This window comes from Lingula anatina, chromosome 1 (genome assembly GCF_051362555.1).
Source record: "Lingula anatina isolate TDL-2025a chromosome 1, LinAna3.0, whole genome shotgun sequence".
Taxonomy (NCBI): domain Eukaryota; kingdom Metazoa; phylum Brachiopoda; class Lingulata; order Lingulida; family Lingulidae; genus Lingula; species Lingula anatina.
The window spans coordinates 8,488,345-8,514,066 of record NC_141767.1 but is presented as its reverse complement, the minus strand read 5'-3'; the positions used below and the strand labels follow the sequence as shown (position 1 = coordinate 8,514,066).

Here is a 25,722-nt window from a genome sequence, read left to right as displayed (position 1 = left end):
TTAGCGGGGTAAATCAAACCCCCCCCCCAAAAAAAAAAAAAAAAACAAATTTTTATTCGTCTAAGACTGAACTTATCTTCTTGAGAGAGCGAGTGAGAGAGAGACAGATAGGGCAGGCCCGTAGCCAGCAATTTCAAAAGGGGGGGGGCCTTTTTTTTTTTTTTTTTGAAAAAGTGGACCTTTTCCAATAAAAACTTCATGTACCTAGATCAAATTTTAACCAGAGTGGACCTTTTCCCAGCAAAAGGGGCGGTCCTCTCGAACCCCCCGAACCCCCCCCCCCCCTGGCTACGGGCCTGCAGGGGATAGGACAAACAAAAACAGAAAAAATATTAAAAATGGTGTAACAAGGCACATGGCAGACACACGCGGGAATAATGTCATAAAATTTTATGTAGGGAAAGGTGGGTGGTTCTTATCTTGATAAAAAACTAGGCTAACCGTGGTCAAACAGCGCTTTAGCCTCGATGTGACAAAATCGATATGTTTACTACAGCGAGGAGGTAAACACGGTGCTGGCCTTGAACTCGTACACCAGACTAAACCAGCCGGTAAACAGTTGCACAAAATCTTTAAAAATGGAAACAGCTGAATCTTTCAGGGAGAATCTTGGATCCTTGATATCAAACGGCCACACCAGTATCTTTATCGCTGTGGGTTACGAGCTGAAGCTGTTTGATATCTTGGGGAAATTTGATCAACCGAAAACCTCACAAGAGATAGCTGATGCATCCGATTGCAAAGAAGAGTAAGCTAGTTATACTTATTTTACTAAGTTTTCGGCCTCACATGTAAACTAAGCATGTCAGACCGAAAACTGACGCAAAGTACTTATATGTTGCATCTTCATGATCTTCAGTCCTTTATGGTGAATTTGCGTGCTACTAAAGTAAGATTAACAAGGCAGCACTTTTTTATGTACAGACCCAATACGGAGGTGCAAATGAGGTCACGGGCATGCTCTTCAAATATTTACATGTTTAGTGTAGTATTAGCCAGGCACAAAGCCCCTTGAGTTACAGTTTAAAAATAAAAAATAAATTATAAATATTCTTACGTCATATATAATTTACCAAGACTGAATCACAACAAAATATATTGGAATGCAATTTGTAAATTACTTTATTACATAAAGTACAGACATGATAAAAATTAAATGTAGATCTGTGTAAAATTAGGACAGCCATGGATTTTTTTTCTAGACACATGTTTTTTAAAAAATAGAATACAACTTCAAATTCATTCAATTTTATGTTTTGATACTTCAGCATTTGAAATGCACAGGTCTCTATATTGTTTTTGGGTGATATATAATGTTTATTAAGCAGAAATAACTATGATAGTGTACAAAATAGGGTTTTTGTCAATTTTGATACAATACTACTTGATGCTCAAAAGCATAATCATCACTTTGAAGTATGTGCATTGGGATATTAGGAAAATGTAACAAGAAAAAAGAATGCACTTTATTTTTGCTGTAAATTGTGGATAAAATAGTAGATAAAAAATAACTAATAATGTTGTATCTTCTAGTTAAGCATGCAGAATAGTTCATAACTTGTATAACATTGTTAAGCAGGTTAATGCAGATTTGTTTATAAAGAATGATTTTATTGCCACCACTATACTTTTTTTTAGCATTTTGTAAATCATCTATCTGCATGTGAGCAATGTGTTTACATATATTCATTGTAATTGTCATTGTTTTGTTCAGGTTTATCAGGGCATGGCTTCATTTGATGGTAACAGCAAAGATTGTTGATATGGTGCTGCATGAAGGTGACACCCTCTTTTTCTTGCCTAAACACAGAGTGCAGTCCTTAAAATCAACGGAGGCCAATTTAGGCGGTACGACCAAACTGCTCTCTATGTATGCCGCATGCAGTGGCGATATAGTGAAAGGATTCAAAAAGGATTCAAAAGGTAAAGAAAATTAAATATTTTTTAATTCTAGCAATTTTGCCAAATATGTTAATAAGTGTGACTGTTATTTAAAATAGCAACATACCATTTCCTTACCTGATGTCAAAATTAATATAATGGAAAAAAATCATTCTTTTGGAAGATTGAGATAGAAATAAGTATTTTGATTTTGTATGAAAATGTGTGGAATTGGTGTGAAGGTTGGTCTGTGCTCCTTCTTAGAATTCTTTGCAACTACCCTAATTCTATGATTTTATAGTAATGATTTTAAGATTTCTTTCATTTTCAGGGGGAATAAAGCATGAGCAAATGAAGCAATTCTTTAGTCATTATGAAATGGAGAACAACAAGAAATATTCTCCAAGTTTCTTGAGAGAAATTATTGCACAGGTGCCTGGTTTGAAGACAAAGCTTGGTGAGATTTTTATTGCAACAGTCGTTCTTCCCCAATGCAAACAAAATCCAATAGTTTCTTACCTCATGCAGGCTGTAATTCCTGTTATACAATTTATCCCTCATTATAGTAAAATAGTCTGTTCATTGTCGATATAAAGCACATTTGTTGACTTAATAGAGTATATGTAATGACACAGCATGTGAAAGTTTATGCCAAGTGAAATTTTGAACATTTTCTTTTGCACTTTTCTGTTGCATAATGGCAGTGGCAGTAATTTTATATCACAAAAAGCACAAAGAGCAGAGGGACATAAAGTCCCTTGTATATGACATATTGAGATAAAAATCACTTCCCTTTATTTTTTTCTGACAATTGATGTGCATAATTTATTCACTCCTTCAGAAAAAGGCATCAAGGTGTGTGACTTGGGGTGTGGATCAGGCAACTATGTCAACATGCTTGCAAAGATGTATCCAAAAAGTAAAGTGATTGGTATCGACTTGACAGATGAGATCCTGGCTCCTGGAAGAAAACAAGCAGAAACAATGGGCTTAAAGAATGCCAGCTTTCAAACAGGCAGTGCAGAAAACTTGCCAGCAGTTTGGATAGAGTATCTGGACTACTGCACTGTTACCAATGCAGTCCATCATCTGGAGGATCCCATGAAAATGATGACCGGGGTGTATAAAGCCCTCAAGCCTGGTGGTATATTTTCCATCTTTGATTCCAACATCCACAATGAGCTGCAAGATAACATTGGGAAGTGGACAGCTATACCACTCTATGCCTTCAAGCTGATTTCCACTGGAATGGATCATGGCCATGGGCATGGTCATGGACATGGTCATGCACATGGGCATGGTCACACTGTAGGGCACAAGAAAGCTCATGGTCATGGGCATGTTGCACCTAAACATGATGCTGCCACCCATGCCAAAGGTAGGAGAGGAAGCCATGGAGCAGATGTAAAGAGTCATGATGAGCAACATGATTCAGCTGGGGCTGGCCATGTTGCAGGCCGCAGGGGCAGCCATGGAGGTGAAACACAAGGCCATGTTGATAAAAGCCATGATGCCACTGGGACTGGTCATGGTAAAGCACGTAGAGTTAGCCATGGAGACAAAAGTCATGATCCTCACAAGCACGTGGAGTCTCATGCAAAGGGTCACAAAGGCAGTCATGGGGCAGCTGATGCACACAAGGGCAAAAAGGAGACTGGACATGACGATGCCAAGAAAGAAGAATCAGCTGAAGCCAACTCTAAAGAAGTGTCTGCTGTTGAGGAAAACCAGCCAAGATTCTATAACCCTCATGAGGGGCATGGAATCACCATGGGTATGGAGGTACCAATGGAGCTGTTGAAGAAGGCTGGTTTCATCCCCAATGATCCAGTGCCAGTGCCGGAGACTATGAATATACATATCGTTGCTTTTAAACCTAATGTGAAAAAAGATTGAGATCAAAGTGTGAAACAACTGTTTAAGTTTGGTGTTTCAACTTCTAATGAAAAACACTTGTAATTGACATTCTTTACTACATGATGGGCAGATGTAGGTAGAGCCTGTTTGGTATTCAGAGTTTGATTTGTGTTTGGCTCTTTTATCTGTTTGCCATGTAAAAGTGGCTCCCTAGCTCTGCATGCTCATTTCATGCCCAAAGCACATTCCATTAAATTTTCTTAAAAAGCAATATTCTGTGTTATTTGTATGGAATTGTTTGGCAAACTTTAATGCCAGTGTACATTGTGTTGAAAGAAGCACATTAAGTTTGTACTTTACATGTAAAGATGTTGAGTGTTAATGTGTTTATTGCCATGGGCAAAAGGTTCTAACATACCTCTCTTTAATGTTTGTTTTGATGAGAATTTGTTATTGGAAGTTGCTTCAACTAATTATTGTGCCATATATTCAGTATTTGTTTGGTTTAATAAAATATTTTTGCTTAAATTAAGAGGAGTTGTAGTTGCTTGGGACCAGGCAGAAATTATGCAATGTATATAACTTTGTTGTAGAAACATTTGATGAGATTTAGTCACTGATGAGACTTTTTCAGGGTCATTTGGGTCTTTCTTGTGATTTGTGTACCCTGAAACCCCTGCCAATTTTCCTACTTTTTCAGTGAGGACTGGTATCATCCCTGCTAAGTGATGTACATATTTTATGACTGAGTAGACGAACCTTTGATTATATATACTCAGTACATGTACCAAGGGGGATTGAGAGGGTTAATAGTCCCACACCCTACATTGGTTTTCAAAAAATCATAAAAACTGTACCGTTGTTTTTAGAGAGTGAAAAAAATAGAGGAAGGCTATGAAAGCCAGGTTATTAATTTATTTGACCTGTAAAATCCAAGTCCTGATGCAGTAGAATGGGATTTATGGAACACAAGTGATCCATTAACTAGTAATCGCATTAGATTAGATGATGATAAAGGGGATTCATATTCACCAGAGGAAAAATGCATCTTCATTCATTTCTCTTGAGGACAGTGAAAAAATAATTCAAGCAGGCAAACCACAGTGTTTTGCGCGATGTACTGCAGTAGCCCCCTCCCTCCATCTCTCGTATGCCAGCTCCTACTTTTTTGCACAAAAAAGCCTCTTTTAACACTTTCACTTTTTTTACAAAGGACACTGTGCGGCACGAAGTCATATATACGAAAATTTATACAAGGGTCTAAAATTGCAAAGCAACACATCGTTTTTCTTCAAAGAAATATGTATGTAAAATAAAACGGCAATTATACACTTCACATGAAGAATTGTCAAATTGCATTAACTCTCATCTAACACAATCAGTTTCTAAAGTGAACCTAAGCGACCCTGCGCTGTTACAAGTGCGCGGGAGCGAAACTAATATCAACAACATGGAGGACTGTTGGCTAAATAGTTACCACGAAATGTGTTTTTATTTAACCTTTAGTGGCTCAACAGGTAAGTCAACCAAGCTCATTTCTAAGTTTGGATGTTTTTCTTACTTTCATTTGCGTGTTAACGCTGTATGTGAACCATTTTACAATATGTTGAGATCGGTACATTATATGATTAGAAAGAATAAATGCCGTACTACATTGTCTGTTGGATTACCCCAGATAATATGCATGTATGAGATTCAATAGTTTGGCAGTACTAGTAGCATTGGTATTAGTTATTTCATTTTCATAGTTAAATGGCGTAATATCATGTCTCAAATATAGCAGTAATGATATGTAAACACTTGTCCAAATTTTGTCTATTCATTTTGACTTTGAAGTTTGACAATTTGCGGCTACCTAAGTTGCTTAGACAAACAACTTATCCAGCTCCTCCCACTGCCATTGCCACATTGTTGATTATGATCTTACAACATATATGTGATTATGAATCTTGCATACACTTGTCTGACACTTGACACTTGTCTGGTGTGCTGTCATTTTAAAAAAGAGTAAAATGGCTTGGCAGGTTTCAATTTTGTGAACCAAAGAGTGGCATGACCTCAAAAAACATCAGCTGATCAAAGGGGTTGCAGTGTTGTGATGTTTACTTTAGTTGTGTATATACATATCTAAGAAACACAATAAAATCATGTCAAAAATTTGGTCCAATACAGGCCATGGCAGTCAACTTAAATCTGGTAAGTATTAGTCTGAATGTTAGTCATGTCTGCCTTGGTTTAAAACAGGGGTACCTAGTATTTCATTTAATTGGAATACACTCATTTATCAGAAGTCAAAGTTTACCAGTTTCTAGCTGAAATTTTTCAATGAAGTCTTTCCCTGTTCAGAATTTTTTATCACTTTAAAAGTGACCCAAAATAACCTAAATTAAAAAAATTACTCACTTCTTTTGACATGTGTATATTAGAATAAAATATTGTGTAAGAAAAAAAAAAGAACCTGGTTGTTATAATGAAAGGTGGTACGTGAACTTACTTTTTTGTGTTGTTGTACCAGTGCTTTCCCTTTAAGTGTTGTTGTGCCAGAAGCAAGACCAAAAAACTTGACAGATGTAGGTCAACAAATTTTGATGATATTAATTTTGAAGATGTGAAGGCTCTAGTGAAGCTATTAACTAGTGTGAAATCAAAAAGGGGTCCTGTCGTGACAAAGATATGATGAGTATATTAGTACATCATGAATATATAGAACACCAGCACTTTTTAATTTTTTTTGATCATGTTACTAGATGTCCACCATAAATTCATAGAAGCCATAGGACATTTGTTTTCATCGAATATTACTTTGTTAACCCATTTCTTTTATAAGAATGTATGTATTTTAGTTTGATTTAAATTGGTCTTAATAATGAACACCAGGCCCAGCTTTGCCAAGAAGGAAAGTATTTTTACTTGGTTTCACATGTTGTCATAGTTCCTGAGAATGTATTTATAAACAAATGTCAGTAAAATTTACTGAATTCTAACATGTGTCCCTTTGGCTTTTTTTCTCAAAGAATGGGGTTGAAAACTTAACATTAAAAATTTAAGAGAGTTTGAAGTATCCTTTCTTGGATTTTTCTGCCGAAACAAATTATCCTTGGAAAAAAAGTTATTTTCTCTTATTTACGGGACATTGCTAGACCTATCCCTGTACTTACATTTAATGTTTTATGCCATTTGTGTTAAACGGTTTAGTTGTAAGTGTTTCCCACCCTGTCTAACTATACGTATCAGAAGGAAATATTTGTATATGGCACTTTTATTTGATGGATTTTTTATCCTTAGTAAGGTCTAAATGGGGAAAAATGTGCAGCTTTGCAGGTATGTAATTCTAAATAGAAAAAAAAATTACTTGGAGACCTTTTCAATTGTATACCTTTAAGTTTGATGGGTTTTGCTAAGCTACAGATTAGTGTCATAGTATCATAAGGTATATGCCAGGTCAAGCAATTATGAACAACCTGTAACCTGAGACTTATATGTAACCTGGCCTTACCTGCTTTTTACTGTATATATATACACAAATGCACTTAGAGGTGTATACATAGTCTGAAATTGTCTTGTTTGTTCAGTTGAAAGTAAAATGTGGTCAAACATCAGACGTTATATTTACCAGCAGGGGCGGATTTAGGCCGTCTTCTGGGTCTTCCAGAAGACGGTCAGATTTTCAAGTTTACATTGACGGGTATCCAATTTTTCATGTTGGAAGACGGTCAAAATTGGAGGATGAATCAACAAAGATAATTTGGAAGACTGTCAGTATATAGCTCTGGATCCGCCCCTGACCAGTGCCTGTTTTTGTGACATTAATTTTTCGTAGAGGGTGACAACATAGGTTACAACCTCAATAAGTGTGTTTGTACGATTGAATCTTTGAACCAAATAATTGATTAATTTTTGTCACCATTGTTTTCGTGGCTGCACTTGATGACTTCAGAAAACTACAAGTTGGAATCAAATTTTACTAGTTGGGATTTGTAATGGGTATTGTTATTGGTATTGGAAAAATACTCTCAAACAATCACCAACATTCCCATTATACTGGTTAAAGTATTAACTTTGAGAAGTACCTTTTTTTTGAACTAGTAAGATGCCAAATTCTCTGGTTAATTGCCTCAAGACCGGTAGTTAATCTCACCAATTGTAATAGATAGTAAACGATGCTTTTATGTTATCTTTGAAATGACTTGTACTTACCAGTATTATATTCAGGAAACTGAATATGTCTGCTAATACTTCTTCGCAACATTTTGCCAAGGATTATATTTTTAGCACATTTCAAAGTAATAAATTATAATACCATCCTGTAGCTTCATCGTGGCTTGACTTTGTGAACGGAGTTCAATAGAGGAAGTCTTTAATTTATAGAAGTTCTGATATGTTGGATTCCTCATTGCAAGTGATTAAATCATAATGAATTGCCTTGTCACATACAGTTCTTTTTTTTTCTTTTACTCAGATTAAATTCTTATGGAGATGGGCTGCCTTAAGAAAATGAAGATCTAAGGATAGAAGGATGCACATCAAGCCCCGCTTTCACCGTATCCATGGCACGGCCGTGGTGCTTTCAGAAGACCAGACTGTGGCCACCAGAAAGGAACACTTCTGCAATGGAATTGCCTTTAGTTCCCAACCAGTTAAGATCAACGAAAAACTCTGCATTGAAGTGTCACACAGGTCTGAATGGAGTGGGGCGATACGGATAGGCCTGACCTCGAATGACCCAGCAAAACTGAATCCCGCTTCCCTTCCTCGTTATGTATGTCCAGATCTGACAAATAAACCAGGCTACTGGGCAAGGGGAGTTAGTGAACAGTATGCCAAGAATGGCAACCACATTACATTTTACATCAATGAAGAGGGGCAGTTGCATTATTTTGTCAATAATGAACATCGTGGAGTGCTGCTTAATGCCTTGCCCACAAATATACCTCTTTGGGTTGTATTTGACATCTATGGGAACACGGACTCTGTCAAGTTCATCACTCCAGGTACAGTATACAATTTATAAGGAAAACAAAGAAAAGACTAGGAAAAAAGTGCAAAGTATAGCAACATGTAACATTCTGTAATGTTTGTATGCTAAAATATCAACCTGAAGTTTCTTGCTCTGAGGCCACCATTATATTCAACTGAACTGATTGTCATTCTGTGCTTTATGCAGCTCTCACAATACTAGTGAATTAATTTGTGTCACAACTTAGGGGTTTCAGAAATCGATCCTGGGCATTATGCTGTTTACTGATGATATTGATTTTATACAGCATAGGATTCCTGAATTATTGATAATAAAACCTTTATACCTGTACTCATGATTGTAAGTCGTGTTTCATGGGATATACATACAGTAGCTTAGTGGTGTTGTTTTATGCACAGGTGTTATAGCCTGACAGTAAGGGGAATTAGGCTTTTCCTTTTCTTGACTTTTTTTCACAAGATGTTGCTTCAGTGAAATTATTATTTTATTGAGATATGATACTGTTTTAAAAGGGAAAATGGATTAATGCTCCTCTTATTTACAGAATGTCCTTGTTATTACTTATTATGTTTATATAATTGCTTGAATGGAATAGACTTTTATACACCATAACAAGAAAAGATAAGCAGCTATTCTTTTGCAAGATTGCTATGAAACATATGGTGCTGTTTTGAAATGATCTCATGCTGAAAAAGAAATACTTACATGATTGAAATGTTCACATTTTAATGATTTCATGAGGTCAAGAAAAATACAGTAGCCCAGAATTCTGTTGTAACAATATTGATGATAATTTAATGATAATAATTATATTCCTGTTTCCAAATTGTATTTATTGATAGAATTGTCACATAAAAATCTCATGCTCCCCTCCCCTCCCCACCCTTGTTATTTATGAGGCAAGGATAGACAGTGCTTTTTTAGCTATGAATTATCTCATAACTCCATTTTTTTTATTGTGAAGTGTGGTATGAAAATGTAGAGCCAGAGGGTCAGCATTGAGTAGATTTTGGCATGATTTCAGATGAAACTCCTGTGGAGATCATTGCCAGAGGCCCTGATGCCATGCAAGCCTTTCAGAAAGCCTCAGAATCTGGAACACAGCCATTGTTTAGAACCAGACTGATGCTTTTAGGAAGAGATGGAGTAGGAAAAACAAGCTTAAAGAAAGCTTTGATTGGACAGAGGTAGGTTTCATGATTATTCTGCTCTTTAAGTTTCAGGCAGGGATTTTTTCTCTTAAGCTTTATAGAATGTTTTTCTTTTCTTTTCTATTTCATGGAATAATGGTATTACTTTGAATGTTACATAAAGATGAGTTTCAGTTGTCACATTAACTGTCACTCTTAGGAAAAAGAATGAATATAGATTTATTTATAAATATAGTTTGTCAATGTCATCAATGTCTTTCTTTCAACTTGTCAGTTCTAAGAAGAAAAAAAAAGTTTTAAGAAAGTTATTTCTCTGGCAGTCAGTTTGAAAATTGAAAATCCTAACACTGGTGCCAAATAGGAGATTTTGGTAAATTGTTGTTACTTCCCCAAAATATCTGCCATTGCTACTGTTTTAATTTGATTTTGTTTTAGTAAACAGGATATACTAGTAGTTAAATTGGGTATCTGAATGGCACAATTCCTAGGTACCTGACATATGTAATGATAGCATTCAGTAGGCCGCATGTTACTACTATGTACTTTTATCGATTAATGTCACACATTAGTTTACCAGGTACAGTGATAAATGTTCTCCTGGATAATGGATGGAGATGCTAAACTAATGACTATGGATATATTCCAGAAAAAAATTAAACTGTCATATTCTGTCTGTGCACAGTCTCATTATCTTATTATTTTTCCTACCAAGAACACTTGCACCATTGTTCAGTGTTTAAACAATTCTTTATTTAAAATAATTACTTTTTACATTCTAAAAGATTCATTATGGAAAGGGTTAGATTAAAGAAATTTCTTTTGCATAAGTTTACTCTAGCTGTTTAATCAAATTGAATTTTTTGAGATCCATATTTCAGTCCGGGGAACATAAAGGAAATATAGCTTTGTATTTGGTACCTAAATACCACTGTGTAGGAGACAGTTGGCATTTAATAAAATTGTTCTGGATATTAATGTCAATATGACTGAATCTGTGTAATCCTTTGGTTCCCAGCAAAACAAGTTCTTGGTTTAAGAAAGAACTTTGTAGAATTTCATTAATAAAATTAATGCGTTTGGATTCCATCCTGATATCTTCGTTGTGTGTACCTAAGTGTTATGTAAGAAAGCTTGCTGGAGGTGTTACTAGTAGCTTAATAGAGCTGTATATGTACATAAGTGCAGGCTGCAGTGTGTTTGATTGAAAGTTTTAAGTCAAAGGCCAGTTAAATTTACCTGGAATCAATGTCTGCCACACAAACTAGCTAACATTGTGCTATTCCCATCTGACTCTGATCTTAATCAGTACTAAGTCATTGAAGGCACTGTGATGTTTTATTCCTCCACTCCAATATTCAAATCAATTTAATGTCATGGGGCAACTATTTTTGTCTCTTCTAGATCTGTATACAATTGAAAGGTCCCTTTGATGATTGAATAGCTAGTTCACATTTGACCAAATCACCGATTTGTGTAGATGAAAAATTCACAAGCATTTACTTTAAGCAGTGGATATTTTTACAATTTATATTATTTCCATCTTTAACCCCGTGAAGCATTCCCTAGAACAATTACTAAAACACATTACAGAGCTGGATTATGTTCATTAATATCACAATTTTCAGACATGACACTAGTGAACAGAGCACTGACGGCATCGACCTATCTGCTTCCTGTAGTTTTAACTTACGTGATAGGAAGTCATGGCAACTGGCGATTAAAGGAGGCAAAGAGGAACTGGAGCAGGGGGGAGAAAAGGCACATGGTATGTTTTAATTGTCACTAGGGTATACTATATTCTACAGTGCATAAGGTGAGGTCAAGGGTGTTTAGGGTGTTTTTGTCATGGTACATTGTATCTAGGATATCTGACATACTCGTAAAATATTCCAGCATTTGCTTGTTTTGATATTTTTTTAAAAGCATTGAATAAGTAAATAAATTGATAATTGAAATAAAAGAATGAAGTTGAATTAACACTCATAATTATTTACCAAAAAATTAAAAGATAGAGAAAAGAGGTGAAATCTTGCAAATCTATTTTCAGATCTAGAAGAAGAATATTACCAGGCCTTGGCAACTAATATAGTTCAAGAACTGTTGTACAAGAAAAAACAAAGAGAAAAGGACAGTAATGAAAAAGCAAGTCAATCAGACAATAAACGAAACAACAAGCTTCGTCCAGAGTCAAGAGGGGAAAGGGTAAATATGAAATAAATATTCATAATGTCAAAGTGTGGGTATGTTGAGTGCACTGAATTTTGTATTATACCTTATGATGGTCAAGGGAGTATAGAGGGTCTATAGAGTAAGTTCAGTGTAGCTGATGAAGTTTATAGATTCAGAAGAATGTTGTGATGATTGAGTATTTTTCAGGGGTGAAATTAACATTGTACTTGGTATAAAGTTTTTTTGAGGAGGAAGATCATTAGCCATGTAAACTTGAAGTGAAAAAAAATTGAAGGAATAGAAAAGCCACATATTTGGTGTATAGATAAAGCAAAAAAATTGCCGTCTGCCAAATGTGTTTATAGACAGAAAATCTCTTACAGCGTAAAAGTAAAAACTCTGGTCCTGCCAGTAGTGGCAACAGTCCAGGCACAGGGGGAGGAGACTTCTCCTTGCAGGAAGAGCTGTTGAAGGAGATGCCAGAGAGAGTGGTACAGTTAGTACAGGAGAAGTGGAAGGAGAAACAAACTAACCAGTCCACAGCACCTACAGCAAACACCCCCAGTACTGCTGGCAAGAATATTATTCTCAACATATGGGACTTTGCTGGTCAGGCTGTTTACTACACAACGCATCAGGTAAGTGTTAGGATATTGTTTCAAGCTTATTCCAGAATGATATTTCTAGTCAATGGGATTTAATATTTTCTGCCAAATGTATTTTTCATTACAAGACAGATTGAGATAAAGTGTTTTTTTTTTGTCCTAAGTGTTTATGATGAAATGTATTTATGGAATGGTTACTTGATGAAGTATAAGAGGAGAGGTGAATTTTTATCTTGGTACTTGTACTTTCCAGGTTTTTCTGTCCTCAAGAGCAGTGTATGTGATTGTGTTCAACCTGTGTTTAGATCTGGATGCACCTGCTAAAATGGTTGTAGAAGGAGAGGAAGAGCAGGTGCGTAGCAAAGTTTACTGACCTTATATTCATATTGATCTGTCTGCAATGCTATTCAAGAACCCTGGAGTGAGAGTTGTCTATCAGTATGATTGCTTCCTTGGTTAACACAAAATGCTTGAAGTGTCACTCAGTCATTGTGAATTTACTGTGAACAACATAGTAATGAGTTTGTTTTTCTCATTTTCCTGATCTCTGATTTACATGCGGTCACAGCTGCTAACAACTGTTCACTGAAATCTATTGTATTGCACTAGTATAATGAAAGTGTAGGATGCACAGAAATAATGCTTGTTATTAATTTTTTCAGTCTCAGGGTGCGGAAAATGAGCTGTCTAATCTAGACTACATGGACTTTTGGATGAGTTCTATTCATGCCCACGCTGCCCAGAATACCAGAAACAGTGTGGATAACATGACGCTGTCGCCACCTATACTTATAGTAGGAACCCACCGAGATAGCCTAAGTGACAATCCAGAGGAGAGGCAAAAATTGGTCAGTATATATGGCTTCTTATATCCTATTTGCTATAAAAAGGTGTTGGTTTTTAGATTCAATGAAGGTACAATGTCGTTAATGAAGCTTTTAAATCAGAGTTCATTTACAGAATAGAATAAATTGTATATTTTTGTAAACCTATTGCCTGCGAAGACGTGGTTTTTAAATATTGTCCTGCTGTGGCAGTTGTTTGATCACCGTAAGAATTTAGGGGTACCAATACGCATATTTATCTCTTGTGTTTTATGGTTCATTAATTGCAAAAAAAGTCAACTTCTAATTGCTCCATTTTATACCAGATATGTTTGTGACTATTTCATGGCTTGTTTATATAGGCTTTGTGATAAAACAGTTTTCCTTTTATCAAGTTTGTGTACTCCAAAGCAATAATAACTCTTCGTTTCGGCCAAAAAATAATTTTCCTGGAGTAAACAACAATTTTCCCATACTTACCAATGGTTAATGAATCCATTTTTATGTACAGACACAGATGTCAGATTCAATCATTCACTATGTTCAGAATCTCAGAAAGGAGGAAATTGGACATTTAACACTATTCTATTGATATTTTTCCCATCTCATCAATTTTCTTAGTTGATCATATAAAAATTGCAGTAAACTGTTTATTTTGTTTTATGTTAAAAAAAGTGTTAAAAATGGAAATAAACCCATGTCAGAACAGTGCTGTCTTGGTTCACATTTCCTCAGATTCAATTCTTAGGCATGTTAATAGTTTCATTATTTAATTAATAAGATACGTAAAAGTGTTTTTTGGACATTTCCTGCATCTTTACAACATTGTTAGTTGATTTTATAAAAATGATGGTAAACTTGTTATCGTGTATTGTGTAATAAAGTTTCAAAAATGGAAATAAACTCATATCATTGCAGTTTGTCAGATTCAATAAATCACTATGTTCAGAATATCAGAATGGAAGAAATTGGACATTTAACACTGCTCTATTGATATTTTTCCCATCTCATCAATTTTCTTAGTTGATCATATAAAAATGGCAGTAAACTGTTAATTTTGTTTTATGTTAAAAATTGTTAAAAATGGAAAAAAAAAACATTTCAGAACAGTGCTGTCTTGTTTACATTTTGGCATTTTCAAGTAGTGACTTTGAAGTTCCATGGACCTGAAGACCTTTGCTAGTCACATTTTCTGAATATCCATAATACTAATATTTTATTATTAAAAATTGATGTTCATTATGCTGTAAAACATTATGTAATATTGCATCAAAATTTGAAAAAAACTATTTAGAATAGAAGAAAACACAATTTTGGGTGCTGTTGCCATGACGACCATTATGGGAAAACCATGTTACTTATGATTGCCAAACTTTTAAAAAAGAAATACAGGACTAAAATGCAGCCCGAGTTGGAAAAGGAGTCTAATTGGCTTCTTTTTCTGGAAGTTATACATTTTCAAAGTGTGAACTTGAACTCCCATGGGCCTGAAGCCTTATGCCTGTTACACATTTTACTTACATTGGTATTACCTGTTGAGCATAATTAAAATTTGATGTTGAATTTGCAGTTTAACATAATGTACTTTTGCATCAGAACTGACAGTAGCCTATTTTGTGCATAGTTATTTCCTGTTTTTTGTCTGTGCATTTGACAGCTTTGCTGCCTTGTTAATTTCAAAGTTAGTCGCTGGTTTTTTCCTAAAAAGTTTGTTTTTTTGTTAAAATCTCTTAAATCTGATATACTAGTAATTTGTTCATGAAATAATGATTGGTATTTTACTTTCATCAATTATATGCTCTGCAATTTGATATGATTGATTTGCAAAAAAAAAATGTGATGTTAATGAGCCATCAACAACGTGGGGAAAAATTGCTTATAGTGTTTAAAAAGATGATAACTTGAAAAAATTAAATACTGAAAATCTGAAGGAGGTATGAAAGTCAGATATTATCATTAATGAATGTAAAATATATTCTCAGTCTGTTGTCTTGAGAAATACATGCTAGATGATGACATTTAGACCTCAGGTATGTTAGGGAGATGTATGGATTCCAGATAAATGCCATCCTGGTTAATTTGCTTAGTTCTTTATTGTGTGGCTCTGCTTTTCATCTAGGTAAGTGATGGGTTTTGTGTTTCCGGGTGATTTATTTCACGGGAACCTGTTATTTGCTTTTCGCTTCTTTAGAATCAAGCACATTGCAAAGAATGTGACAAGGACTACACTATGAACTCTTTTTACTGACTCAAAATTCCTGTTTTCTGCTCTTTACAGGTGGAGGAGAAGTTCAAGAGAATACGTGAAATCCTCATGAACAAATCATACCAGAGACATGTTGTGAATCTTACATTTGCCGTGGAGAACAACCTTCCTGAAGGGCAGAAGGATGAGCAGCTAATCCAGCTCAGACAGTACATAGAAGAAGTGGCCAGTAGGGAGCCCTACATGGGAGAACAAATGCCAATCAAATGGCTGAAGTTTGAACAACTGGTGGAAAAGTTGGTGGAGCAGGGGACCAATTTTGTTACTCTGGAGCAGGTTAGAGTTGGCACCAGTTAATTGATTGATAAAAGTTTCATCAAATGGGAGAAGATTGATGAGGTTGTTATGGAGATGAGGGGAGGGGCACCTTTGTATCTGGAGCATTTTATTTCTCATTAGAAAATGTTTTATTTAGCTTAGAGTGGTATTAGCATTATGTTAGAGTCTGTTTGATATATGGAGTTTTGTAGCTTAGATTTATAGCATCGGAATACTAGAACACAATATATGGTTCCTAGTCAGTTTTATATGTCAGTGAATATATGCTTTATTTTCTTTTCACATAATGCTAATATGTTAGAGTCTGTTTGATATATGGAGTTTTGTAGCTTAGATTTATAGCATTGGAATACTAGAACACAATATATGGTTCCTAGTCAGTTTTATATGTCAGTGAATATATGCTTTATGTTCTTTTCATTTAGTACATGTCATAACATGCAATGTAATTGGTTTGCAAAAAAAAAAAAACCTTTTTATGAAACACGTTATAGCATATGAAAATATTGCCAACCATAATTAAAAAGACAAAATAACAGAAATCTAACAATAATTACAGATCCGTGAGGTGGCCAGTGATGCAGGGATCACCAGTGACAGTGAGCTGAAGACAGTGCTGGAGTTCCACCATGATCTTGGTGTTATCATATACTACGGTGAAATGGCCACACTGGACAACACCCTGAGAAACACAGTGATACTGAAGCCACAGTGGCTCATTGATATGTTCAAGAGGGTCATCACAGTGGTGGAGAAGAAGGAACAGGTAGGAGAGCTGGTTCTGTTGTATATTTGCCAAAGAATATGTGATAAATTTTGAGGGGAGATGAAAAACAATAGATTTGCAGTGTGTGGTACAGACAGTTGTGAATTCTTTGAAAAAAAAGGATATGACCAAGTAACAGAGGTCTTGTATAGACATATTTCATTGCTCTGTTTCAGTGGGGCGTGTATGTGGATTCCTGGAACAGACTAGAGCATGATGGAGTGCTGGAGGGAAGACTAATAGATCACATGTGGAAGGATTATCTGGACCAGAAACCTGCCTTACTGGGACTCATGGAAAAGTTTGACCTCATTTGCCCATGTCTTCCTCCAAAACATGTGAGTATCCTGACATTTTGAAATTTATCTATAACATGTTGTGCAGCTATATATTTTGTGACAGAGTTCCAAATTATCCTTTTGGATCCATCCTCCATTTTTGACCATCTTCCGACTGAAAAAATTAAGGGGCCTGTCAGTGTAGAAGACAGTGAAGAACACAGCCTCCATCCGACCCTTGGGGACACTTATGATAATATAGGTGCCTAGGATTAGCTTCATTTACTAACTTACTCCCAAGCGAGAAGGCAACTGTATTATCACATCAGTAAATTTTAATCATTCTTTTCTCATATTTCAGCAAAGCCAAGAAAATTCGGCAAACCCTCCAGAAGTATATTACGTGCCTTCATTACTCAAAAAGTGTCCTATAGGCTCAGACAATCTTTTCACTGTAAAAGAAAAAGATGTTGTGTTCTACCTAGATTTCAATGGATTTTTACCTGGTAAGCTGAATGATTTGGAATCTTCATATCCACATTCTGGTTTTGAATTGTTCATGAGTTTAAGATAAAAAATATTTTAGAATGATATTGCTATGAATTAACAAAGTGATAATTTTGAAAAGATTGGCTTCTATAACATTTTTTTTGCTCCCAATTGCAAGCAGTTGTACATAGAGATATATTTTGCTGGCTATGTTAACCAAAAGGTGTGCACTTTGATTAATTTATTTCTTTTTACCAGCGTAACATTAAGTTTTCCCTACATTTCTTCTTGCCTTCTTGTTTTTTCAATCAAACAATAATTTTCTTTGTTTCAGATGGTTTGTTCCACCGTCTGTTAACGCGAGCCTCTCGCTGGTGCCAGGAGTGTGGAGGAATCATGCCCAAGCTGTATTACAGGAAGGCCCGCTTCTATCTAGACAGTGAGCATGACTTCCTACTGGAGATGGAACCCATGCTGGTGGCAAGGATAAAGGTACAGAATCTGTTGTCACCTGCTTTTCTTGATAGTGTACAACTTAGGTTTTCCATGAAGAGCAAATGTATATTGATACAGTTTATCATTGTGGATTAGATTGATGGAATGATTTTGGAAAATTTCACTTTCATTACTGTGTGGTTACAGCTCTTTCTACTATGTAACACAGGTTTAAATATGATTCACTTTCATTTAATTTTTAAATTTTTTCTTTTTTCATTAAGACAAATGTTTTTGAGAAGCTACCAAAGTTTTTAGGATATGTATGACAATACTTGTTTTTCTGGTAAATCCAAAAATTGTAACAAACGGAATATGTTGCAGGTTTGTGTTCTGAGAGTGGCAGAGCTGGAAGATTCAGATGTGTCTTCACTTGGAACACAGGGAGAAAAGGCACTTCCTGCACCAGATATCACAGCTACAGCCAAGGTAACACATGGTGCTTAGTATCTTCAGGATTAAAAGGCCGGTCCAGTTTGATAATCAATGTTTTTAACAGGTTGAAGTTTAAAGATGTTGATCAGATGTTTTTCATTGGGAATGTGCTACTTAAAAATTGTTTTGTAGTTGAGAGTTAAATGAAAGATAATTTAAGACTTTTCATTTCTTTTAGGTTCGGAATTTTCTGGACTCCTCATTATCAGACCTTCGGGAAATGTGGATGAAAAGAATTTCATACAAAGCAGTAGTAGAATGTCACTGCGAAAAGAAACAGAAAGTGCAACACTTTCTAAACCTGGATGAGTGCCTGTCCAATAAAGTAAGCACATTAACACTCAAAGCAAAGCTACATTTCAGTTGTCCACCCATACAACTTTAGTAAGTTTATTCTACTCATCATGCCTATGAAAGTCTTTATTTACAGGTGTTATTCACATTTAAATAACATCATTAACACAAAATCTCTTTACTCTTAAGTTTTATGTATGTTGGCTTTCTGGGTCACACCCAATGTTATTAGTTACTCTGTCACACCTGAAAATGTGTTTGTTGTTAAGAGCATTATGAATTTTGTAATATGCTTATGTATACATAACATTATTACTTGACACGTTATCAAAATATTTACATGACAATGATTACTGATGGTATAGAAGCAAAAAAATTTAGAGGACATATTTGAGGGTGCAGTGTATAAATTTTTGATTGTCTGAATCAATTAAAAGAAACTTGTTGCATGACTTTTTCAAAGAATAGTTGATCATATCCTGTTGATATCAGTAAATTTGAAGCCTCACATGCATTTTGTAAGATTCAGTTTATTTAAGCGTTCACAAATGACGTCTGACAGCTGCAGATAATGGACTGATTTCTCTTTTGTTTTAGATTGTGTGCTGTGATCATCGCAGAATCAAAACTAATCAATACAGAAAGTGGTTTCCTAGTCCAACACGCATTGGTAAGCTTTCAGTTAATCTTCTCTTCAGAACCTTGGGCTTCAGACGATCTTGGTAACTGGACAAGAACTAGTTATTTGCCTCTAACATCTGACTATTACCATGGCTAGTTTATTTAAGTTTACAAAACCAATAGCAAATGCATTGTTTTCTGGGTCATTCAATTGTAAGTTTTTATATAATTATTTGTCCCATTGCCCATGTATTGAATATAACCCAGCCATAACACCTGTGATGGTCAAGTAAAAAAATTTATGGTTGGGCAAAATGTGTTGTTATTCTCATATAAATTGTTTCACTTGTATAAACAAATCTGTCAAATTACCTGAGTGAATAATTTTAATATGCTACCTGCTATCTCATAAAACCAAGATCTCAAAAAACCTGTCCATATGTTGAGTTGACTGCTGTTTGCAATACTTCCTTTATGTAAGCCTAAAGCATGGTATCTGTTATTAATACAATGTACATAAAGCTACTGTAAATTATATACAGTTGTTGCTATGAGCAGCAGATAGTTGATAACATCAGTTTTATTTAAGATCTGTTCTTGTTAGCAGAAATATTTTGGAATTTACAAAATGATTCTCATTAGCTCTGAAACTCAAGGTTATTTTCAAAGAAGAAGCTGACATCTATTATTCCCTCTGAGTATTGATCATCTGTCTAATAGGTTCTCCATTGAGGAATGATCTTGCATGAATCCTTGTAATATTAGTGCTCATCTTGTGGCTTTTAACATATAGAAATGAATCTACATGAAGCTGATAAACAAAGTAATGGAATGCAATGAGGGTAAATCTTTGTGGGAATGATGGATGTTGTTATGTATTCCACAAGGCCACATTGGTATTTAATGCAAGCCAATTTGATATAATGATAACAATTAATACAAATGATGCTAAAGAAAGAAAGAAAGAAAGAAAGAAAGTACATTGTGTTAGGTTTCATTTTGCTCCAAGAGAACATAGTCTCTTTCTCGGCAAATGAGGCTATTTTGGTAGACATGAAACACATCAAATTATTCGCAGTTTACAACATTTTCAGTATTACCTTTTATTTGTAGAAAAAGTTGTTTCATTCTTAATGCACAACACATCTGATTATAATTTTCTCTGATTAATATTGCTCCACTATTTATTGCAGTGAAAGAAGGGCCTATCCTCCCAGAGAGTATCACAGAGGAGGGGGGCCTCACTTATATCCACAACCTAGAGGTGCAGAAGGGAAGCGAGCTGCCTTCATGGGTCAAAGGTGCTGCAAAATTGCTCAATGGAGGATCAGAGGGAAGAGACTGGACTGCCTTGGCTAAAAGATTAGGTATTGGATACAGTCATTTGATCTCTGTTTATATATTCTCTGTACAATATCTGGAAATAACCTGAAGAAAGTCAAGAAATGACTGCAGCTGCTAGTTATTAATTACAGAAATTATGTAGGGCCTTATCCAGGTACAGTTAAATGTAAAATGTACATTTATTTTAGCCATTGATTTATTTTTTGCCAGGTTACAAGAAGAACAAGATAGAAATGTTCAACAATGACTTGAACCCTGCCCTTTCCCTGCTGACTGACTGGATCATAAGCAGTGGGAACACAGCCCTATCTGTTGACATGCTGGTCACTTACCTGGAACAGATGCACTGTGATGATGTGGTGGACATTATATTGAAAGGGCAAGGTGAGAACTCGCTCACTCTCTCTCTCTCTCTCTCTCTCTCTCTCTGCGTGTGTGTGTGTGTGTGTGTGTGTGTGTGTGTGTGTGTGTGTAGCATGGGTACACTTATACATGGACACAAACTTGTATCCCCATATGTACACACATACATATGAATGCATTTAAGATACAGCCACTCTTACTTTTATATTGATTCAAATATTTAGTCCCAATATATTAATCGTAATTATAAATAAGGAGAAGGAGCTTCTGTCACAGTGTCTGTTTTATAATATGAAACTTGGCCATTGTAATGTTATATAAATGTAAGTGAATATGCTATTGCAGAGGCAGATGTGGACCCACCGCAGATATTTATCAGCTACCAGTGGGACATCCAGGACGAGGTGAAACTGATGAGGGACAGGTTGGAGAAGAGTGGCTATCATTGCTGGATGGACATTGGTCAGATGGGAGGTGGTGACCAACTCAATGCCAAGATTGATGAAGGAATCAGAAGTGCCAAAGTACGCTTTTGTATTTCATGTTTTTTGGTGTACAGTGTTTACATTGTATAATATATGGAGAGGAGATTATAGCAGTCTTTTCATTTTAAAGCAATTTTTATATGCAAATTTGACATGTGATAATGTATAGCATAGCAGTTAAAAGTTTATACGTATAACATTTTCACTTAGTTACCACCTCAGATAAAAAATGTAAATGCATTTGGTTACTGAAGCATGTCTAGTTCCATGCATGTACAAATGTTTTTTCTCAGGTACTTTGTACCAACATGACACTGAGTTAAGAATTCAATTGATTCCAATGTTTTCTTTTCCCCAGGTAATAATTGCCTGTGTTACACCCAAGTACATTGTGTCCCACCTGTGTAACAGGGAGCTAAGTCTGGGAGACGTGCTCAGGAAACCCATCATTCCTGTCATGTTTGACAAGGTGCCCTGGCCTCCTCCGGGAGGAATGGCACTCATGTTCTCACAGCTAGTCTACATCAACATGAAGGGTAATTTTTTTATTTTTGGATTTTTCAATTTCTTTTTCATGCAGAACATTTGATAGAGATTACCAGTGCAGGCATGACTTTATTGATTTTTGCCTTCATTGAAGAGCATTCATAATGCCTGCAATAATGTTTTAAATTGAATTTCTTAAAATAAATAAAAAATAGTTTAGCATAGTAATATTTCAGCAGTAAGTGATTTTTGTATATGAAGAACATAGATGATATAATGATACGTATTCAAAGCAAGGGTGATATTAAAGAACAATAAATTACTTTACTGATAAAGTCTCTCCAGTATTGATGCAATAAATCACCCTTCCGTTTCCAGAGGTGGGCGGTCATGGCGGCTCAGGTGTCCATGCCGACCTGGAGGACAGGTACAGTGAGATCATACAGCAGGTGTCCAGGTTTAGCACACCTGTACTACCCAAGGTGCGAGCATCCTCAGTCAAAACCAACTCGGACAAGTCTCATAACTCTCAGAGCACCGTGGGGTCAGAATCTCACTTCAGTCTAACGCCCGAGCCTCCATTAATACAAGAGTACTATGTGGGGAATAGGCGGGCCAGTTTACAGGTGCCAGCCCTGAGGAATGATGAGAATGCTGAGCCCATGACAAGACACAGGAACACTGTAGAACAAGTCCATGTGCATAAGTGTGCAGTGTGTGTGATATTGTAATATCATGTTTATAGCATTATCAGTATGCCAGTTAACATGACAACATCACATATTTGACCAAACACTGTGTACTGTGTCAAATTGGCCAATAAAATATTACAGGGTTTTGCTAGTCCATGTTATTCTGAAGTTATAAACAGAATAACAAAATTCTGATGTTAAATATGAAATATTTGTGTATAACCTTGTATGTAAAAATCTTGTTATACCTTATGGGACCATAAAGGGTAATACTTAAAACTGAATCTTTCATGTTTATTGTTAGTGCCAGTCCAATGGTTGTAAATCTGCTGTTGTTATAGCACCATTTGAAACTTGGAATATTTGTAGATTGTTGGCTTTTTGATTTTGTTAGTTATTCTTCAGATATTAAAATGAAACTTGTGATGAAATTATGGAAAGCCTACATTACTTACCTGCTTCTGCTTATGTGGCTTAAAATACTTAAAAAATCTTTTAAATATAGACCTGGAAAAAATTAATTTGAAACTTTGGTCTTAGAGTGATTGACCGAAACAATGAGAAACAATGAGTATTTGAGATACTTTTTAAGTATTAACTATTGCCACCACAGATAGTTAAAATAATTGACAAAGCAATCATAACTTGCTCAAAGGGTCTAGTTATCCCCTCTCTTTTAGAGAAAAAAAGAAAAGAAAAGGTATGGGACCTCAACTTAATTGGATAAAATCCTAAACACTGTATGTAGATTAATAACTTTTGTATGCATGGTATGGTTTAATCCCTCTGGCAGGTTATGGAATAATTTTTTTTTATGGTTTCTGCATCATTCAAGAATAAAGCTGGTGCAATTATGCTGTAAACTTCATAATATGAATCGAGTGAATAAGGACAAAACTCCTTTCAACATTGTTTTTTGATTTGTACTTGTTAATCAAGTTTGCTGTTAATCTTCATCTTCTGCTAAATAGTGAGGGAGAAGGACAGATCAGATGCTCAGATAAGCTCATTTTCATTTGAGTTTTTAAAATAGAAGCATGATGTTAAAATTAACATTTAAAGGAGAGAAACATGAGGGGCAAATTATTGTAACAAAATACTAAATTAAAAGAAATTTCGATCTTTTTTCAATGCCACATTCATCTTTTTAACCATTCATTTAAAACTTAACCAAACAAGTTTTTGTCTTTATCTTGAAGACTGAGATGAACAAAATCATTCACAAAATTTAAGTGTATTTTGATGAGAAAAAAAAAGTTCCCATGTGTTTTTTTTTTTTCATGTGCAATATTGCAGGATGTAGATGAAACAGAATGTTTGAATTGTACATCTGTGAATGTTTTTCTACTGAAAGTTTTAATTCTTCACCATTAGATTACAATTTTACCATTTAATGAGACTTATTTTTAATAGTATTTTTATCCTGTTCCTTTGGAGTTTTTCTCATTTTTGTGCCATTCGTGCCCTTGACAATTAAGTTGTACTGAAAGAATGGACTTCTTTATTTTGAAAGGATGCGGATCTTTTTGACCTTGTTCAAAAACCGATCAGTGTTCAAGCTGGTCATTGTTATTCTACAGGTTGTGGGTTGTCCTTCTTTGAAATTAAATTTGCACCTGCTTAATTTTCGTGGCAAAAAGGGTTAATAAAAAATAGCTTTTTTATTAAATTTATTAAAATTCACGTAAATTTAAAAGTTAGACCAAAGGATGTTAAGATCTGAGCATACAGACATTCTTGATGTTGTGTTTGTGCTTCATGCCAGCTGATATTTTGGATAATTTATTAAAGGTAGTGGTAAAGTATGGTTACATTAGGATTTTGGTTGTAGATGTGTTTTAGCATGCTACAGGCCATATCAAAACAAACTGCTGGGCAGTATTGATGAGTATGAATGTTATGTACAATGTATGACAATTATGTTTCATTAAAAAAAAAAAATACAAAAAACAAGCAAACAAAAGAAATGTGGCAGTTAAAAGGAAGAGTTGTGAAAGAGTATTTTTATGGTGTATTGATGTTCAAGTGACCATCTGGAGTTGGCAGCATTACATTTGTTTTATGTGCAGCTGTAGTATTTTATGTGAATTGATCTGTTATTAGCCTTAAAAATCACAACATAAATCATTACGTAAGAGTGGAAGTATGCAAAGAAGAATTCTGTGTGTTACACCATGTTTGAACACAAAGTTCAGCATAACAATAAAAACTTGAAATTGCCGTTTCTAATACTTTATTACTAATAATATTTTGCCTGTTAAGCTGTGACTTCATTTTTCACAATTTATGAACATTGAGAGTAACTGTGTGACTAACATGTTTGCATATTATACTGTAATTGCTTTAAATTTAAAGAGGATCCAAAACAAATATATTTTTTCTGTGACAGATATGTTAACTAAATATATATATTGAGGGAATAAATCGTTTATATAAGGCAATCAACATATTTTATTAAATTTTCATTTGGATGCTTTATTCTATATGAAGTAGTACTAGCACATGTTGTACTGCTTGGTGGTTCTTCATACTTTTCACCTTTCTTTCCAAAAGACAATATTACATAATTTTTCTGGGGATCATGATTATCAGTATAATCCATTTCAGTTGTAAATATTTTGCCTTTAATAAGTGAAAAACTAAGTGCATCATACAGTAAACCAATTTATAATTGTAACCTGTAGATGTCAGCATAATTAAAGACATTTTTGCACTATTAAAAATTACGTTTTCTTGTAAAGTTTGCAAAGGAAAATTGACAAAATTTAAGTTTTTCTTTGGGAAAGGTGGAAACACGAAGATGATGTTTATGTCCGTGAAATATATACACTCTTATACAGTCTCTTGTAGAAAGGGTGGAAATACTGATACGGAGGTATTGATATAATGTAAATTCTCAAAAATACGAAATACATCCTCCCCCTCAACTGATTAATATTTTGACTTAGCTGGCGCGTTTATCCA

The 25,722-nt window shown here is 35.0% G+C and overlaps 2 protein-coding genes across 2 annotated transcripts; both read left to right on the top strand.

Moving 5' to 3' along the window:
* Positions 1-484: 484 nt before the first annotated feature.
* LOC106181318 (uncharacterized) lies at positions 485-4,266 on the top strand. The gene is made up of 4 exons (XM_013565660.2): positions 485-748; positions 1,715-1,923; positions 2,213-2,338; positions 2,723-4,266. Exons 1-4 carry the CDS (start codon positions 579-581, stop codon positions 3,775-3,777), a joined length of 1,560 nt encoding a protein of 519 aa, XP_013421114.2. The 5' UTR covers positions 485-578; the 3' UTR covers positions 3,778-4,266.
* An 881-nt stretch (positions 4,267-5,147) lies between these two features.
* LOC106181321 (uncharacterized) lies at positions 5,148-25,199 on the top strand. The gene is made up of 21 exons (XM_086999240.1): positions 5,148-5,255; positions 8,198-8,729; positions 9,741-9,903; positions 11,493-11,632; positions 11,915-12,069; positions 12,420-12,674; positions 12,895-12,993; positions 13,304-13,489; positions 15,744-16,007; positions 16,570-16,776; positions 16,953-17,114; positions 17,416-17,560; positions 17,878-18,035; positions 18,363-18,467; positions 18,652-18,798; positions 19,365-19,437; positions 20,582-20,755; positions 20,943-21,116; positions 21,441-21,619; positions 21,939-22,116; positions 22,445-25,199. Exons 2-21 carry the CDS (start codon positions 8,255-8,257, stop codon positions 22,795-22,797), a joined length of 3,792 nt encoding a protein of 1,263 aa, XP_086855366.1. The 5' UTR covers positions 5,148-5,255; positions 8,198-8,254; the 3' UTR covers positions 22,798-25,199.
* Positions 25,200-25,722: the final 523 nt, after the last annotated feature.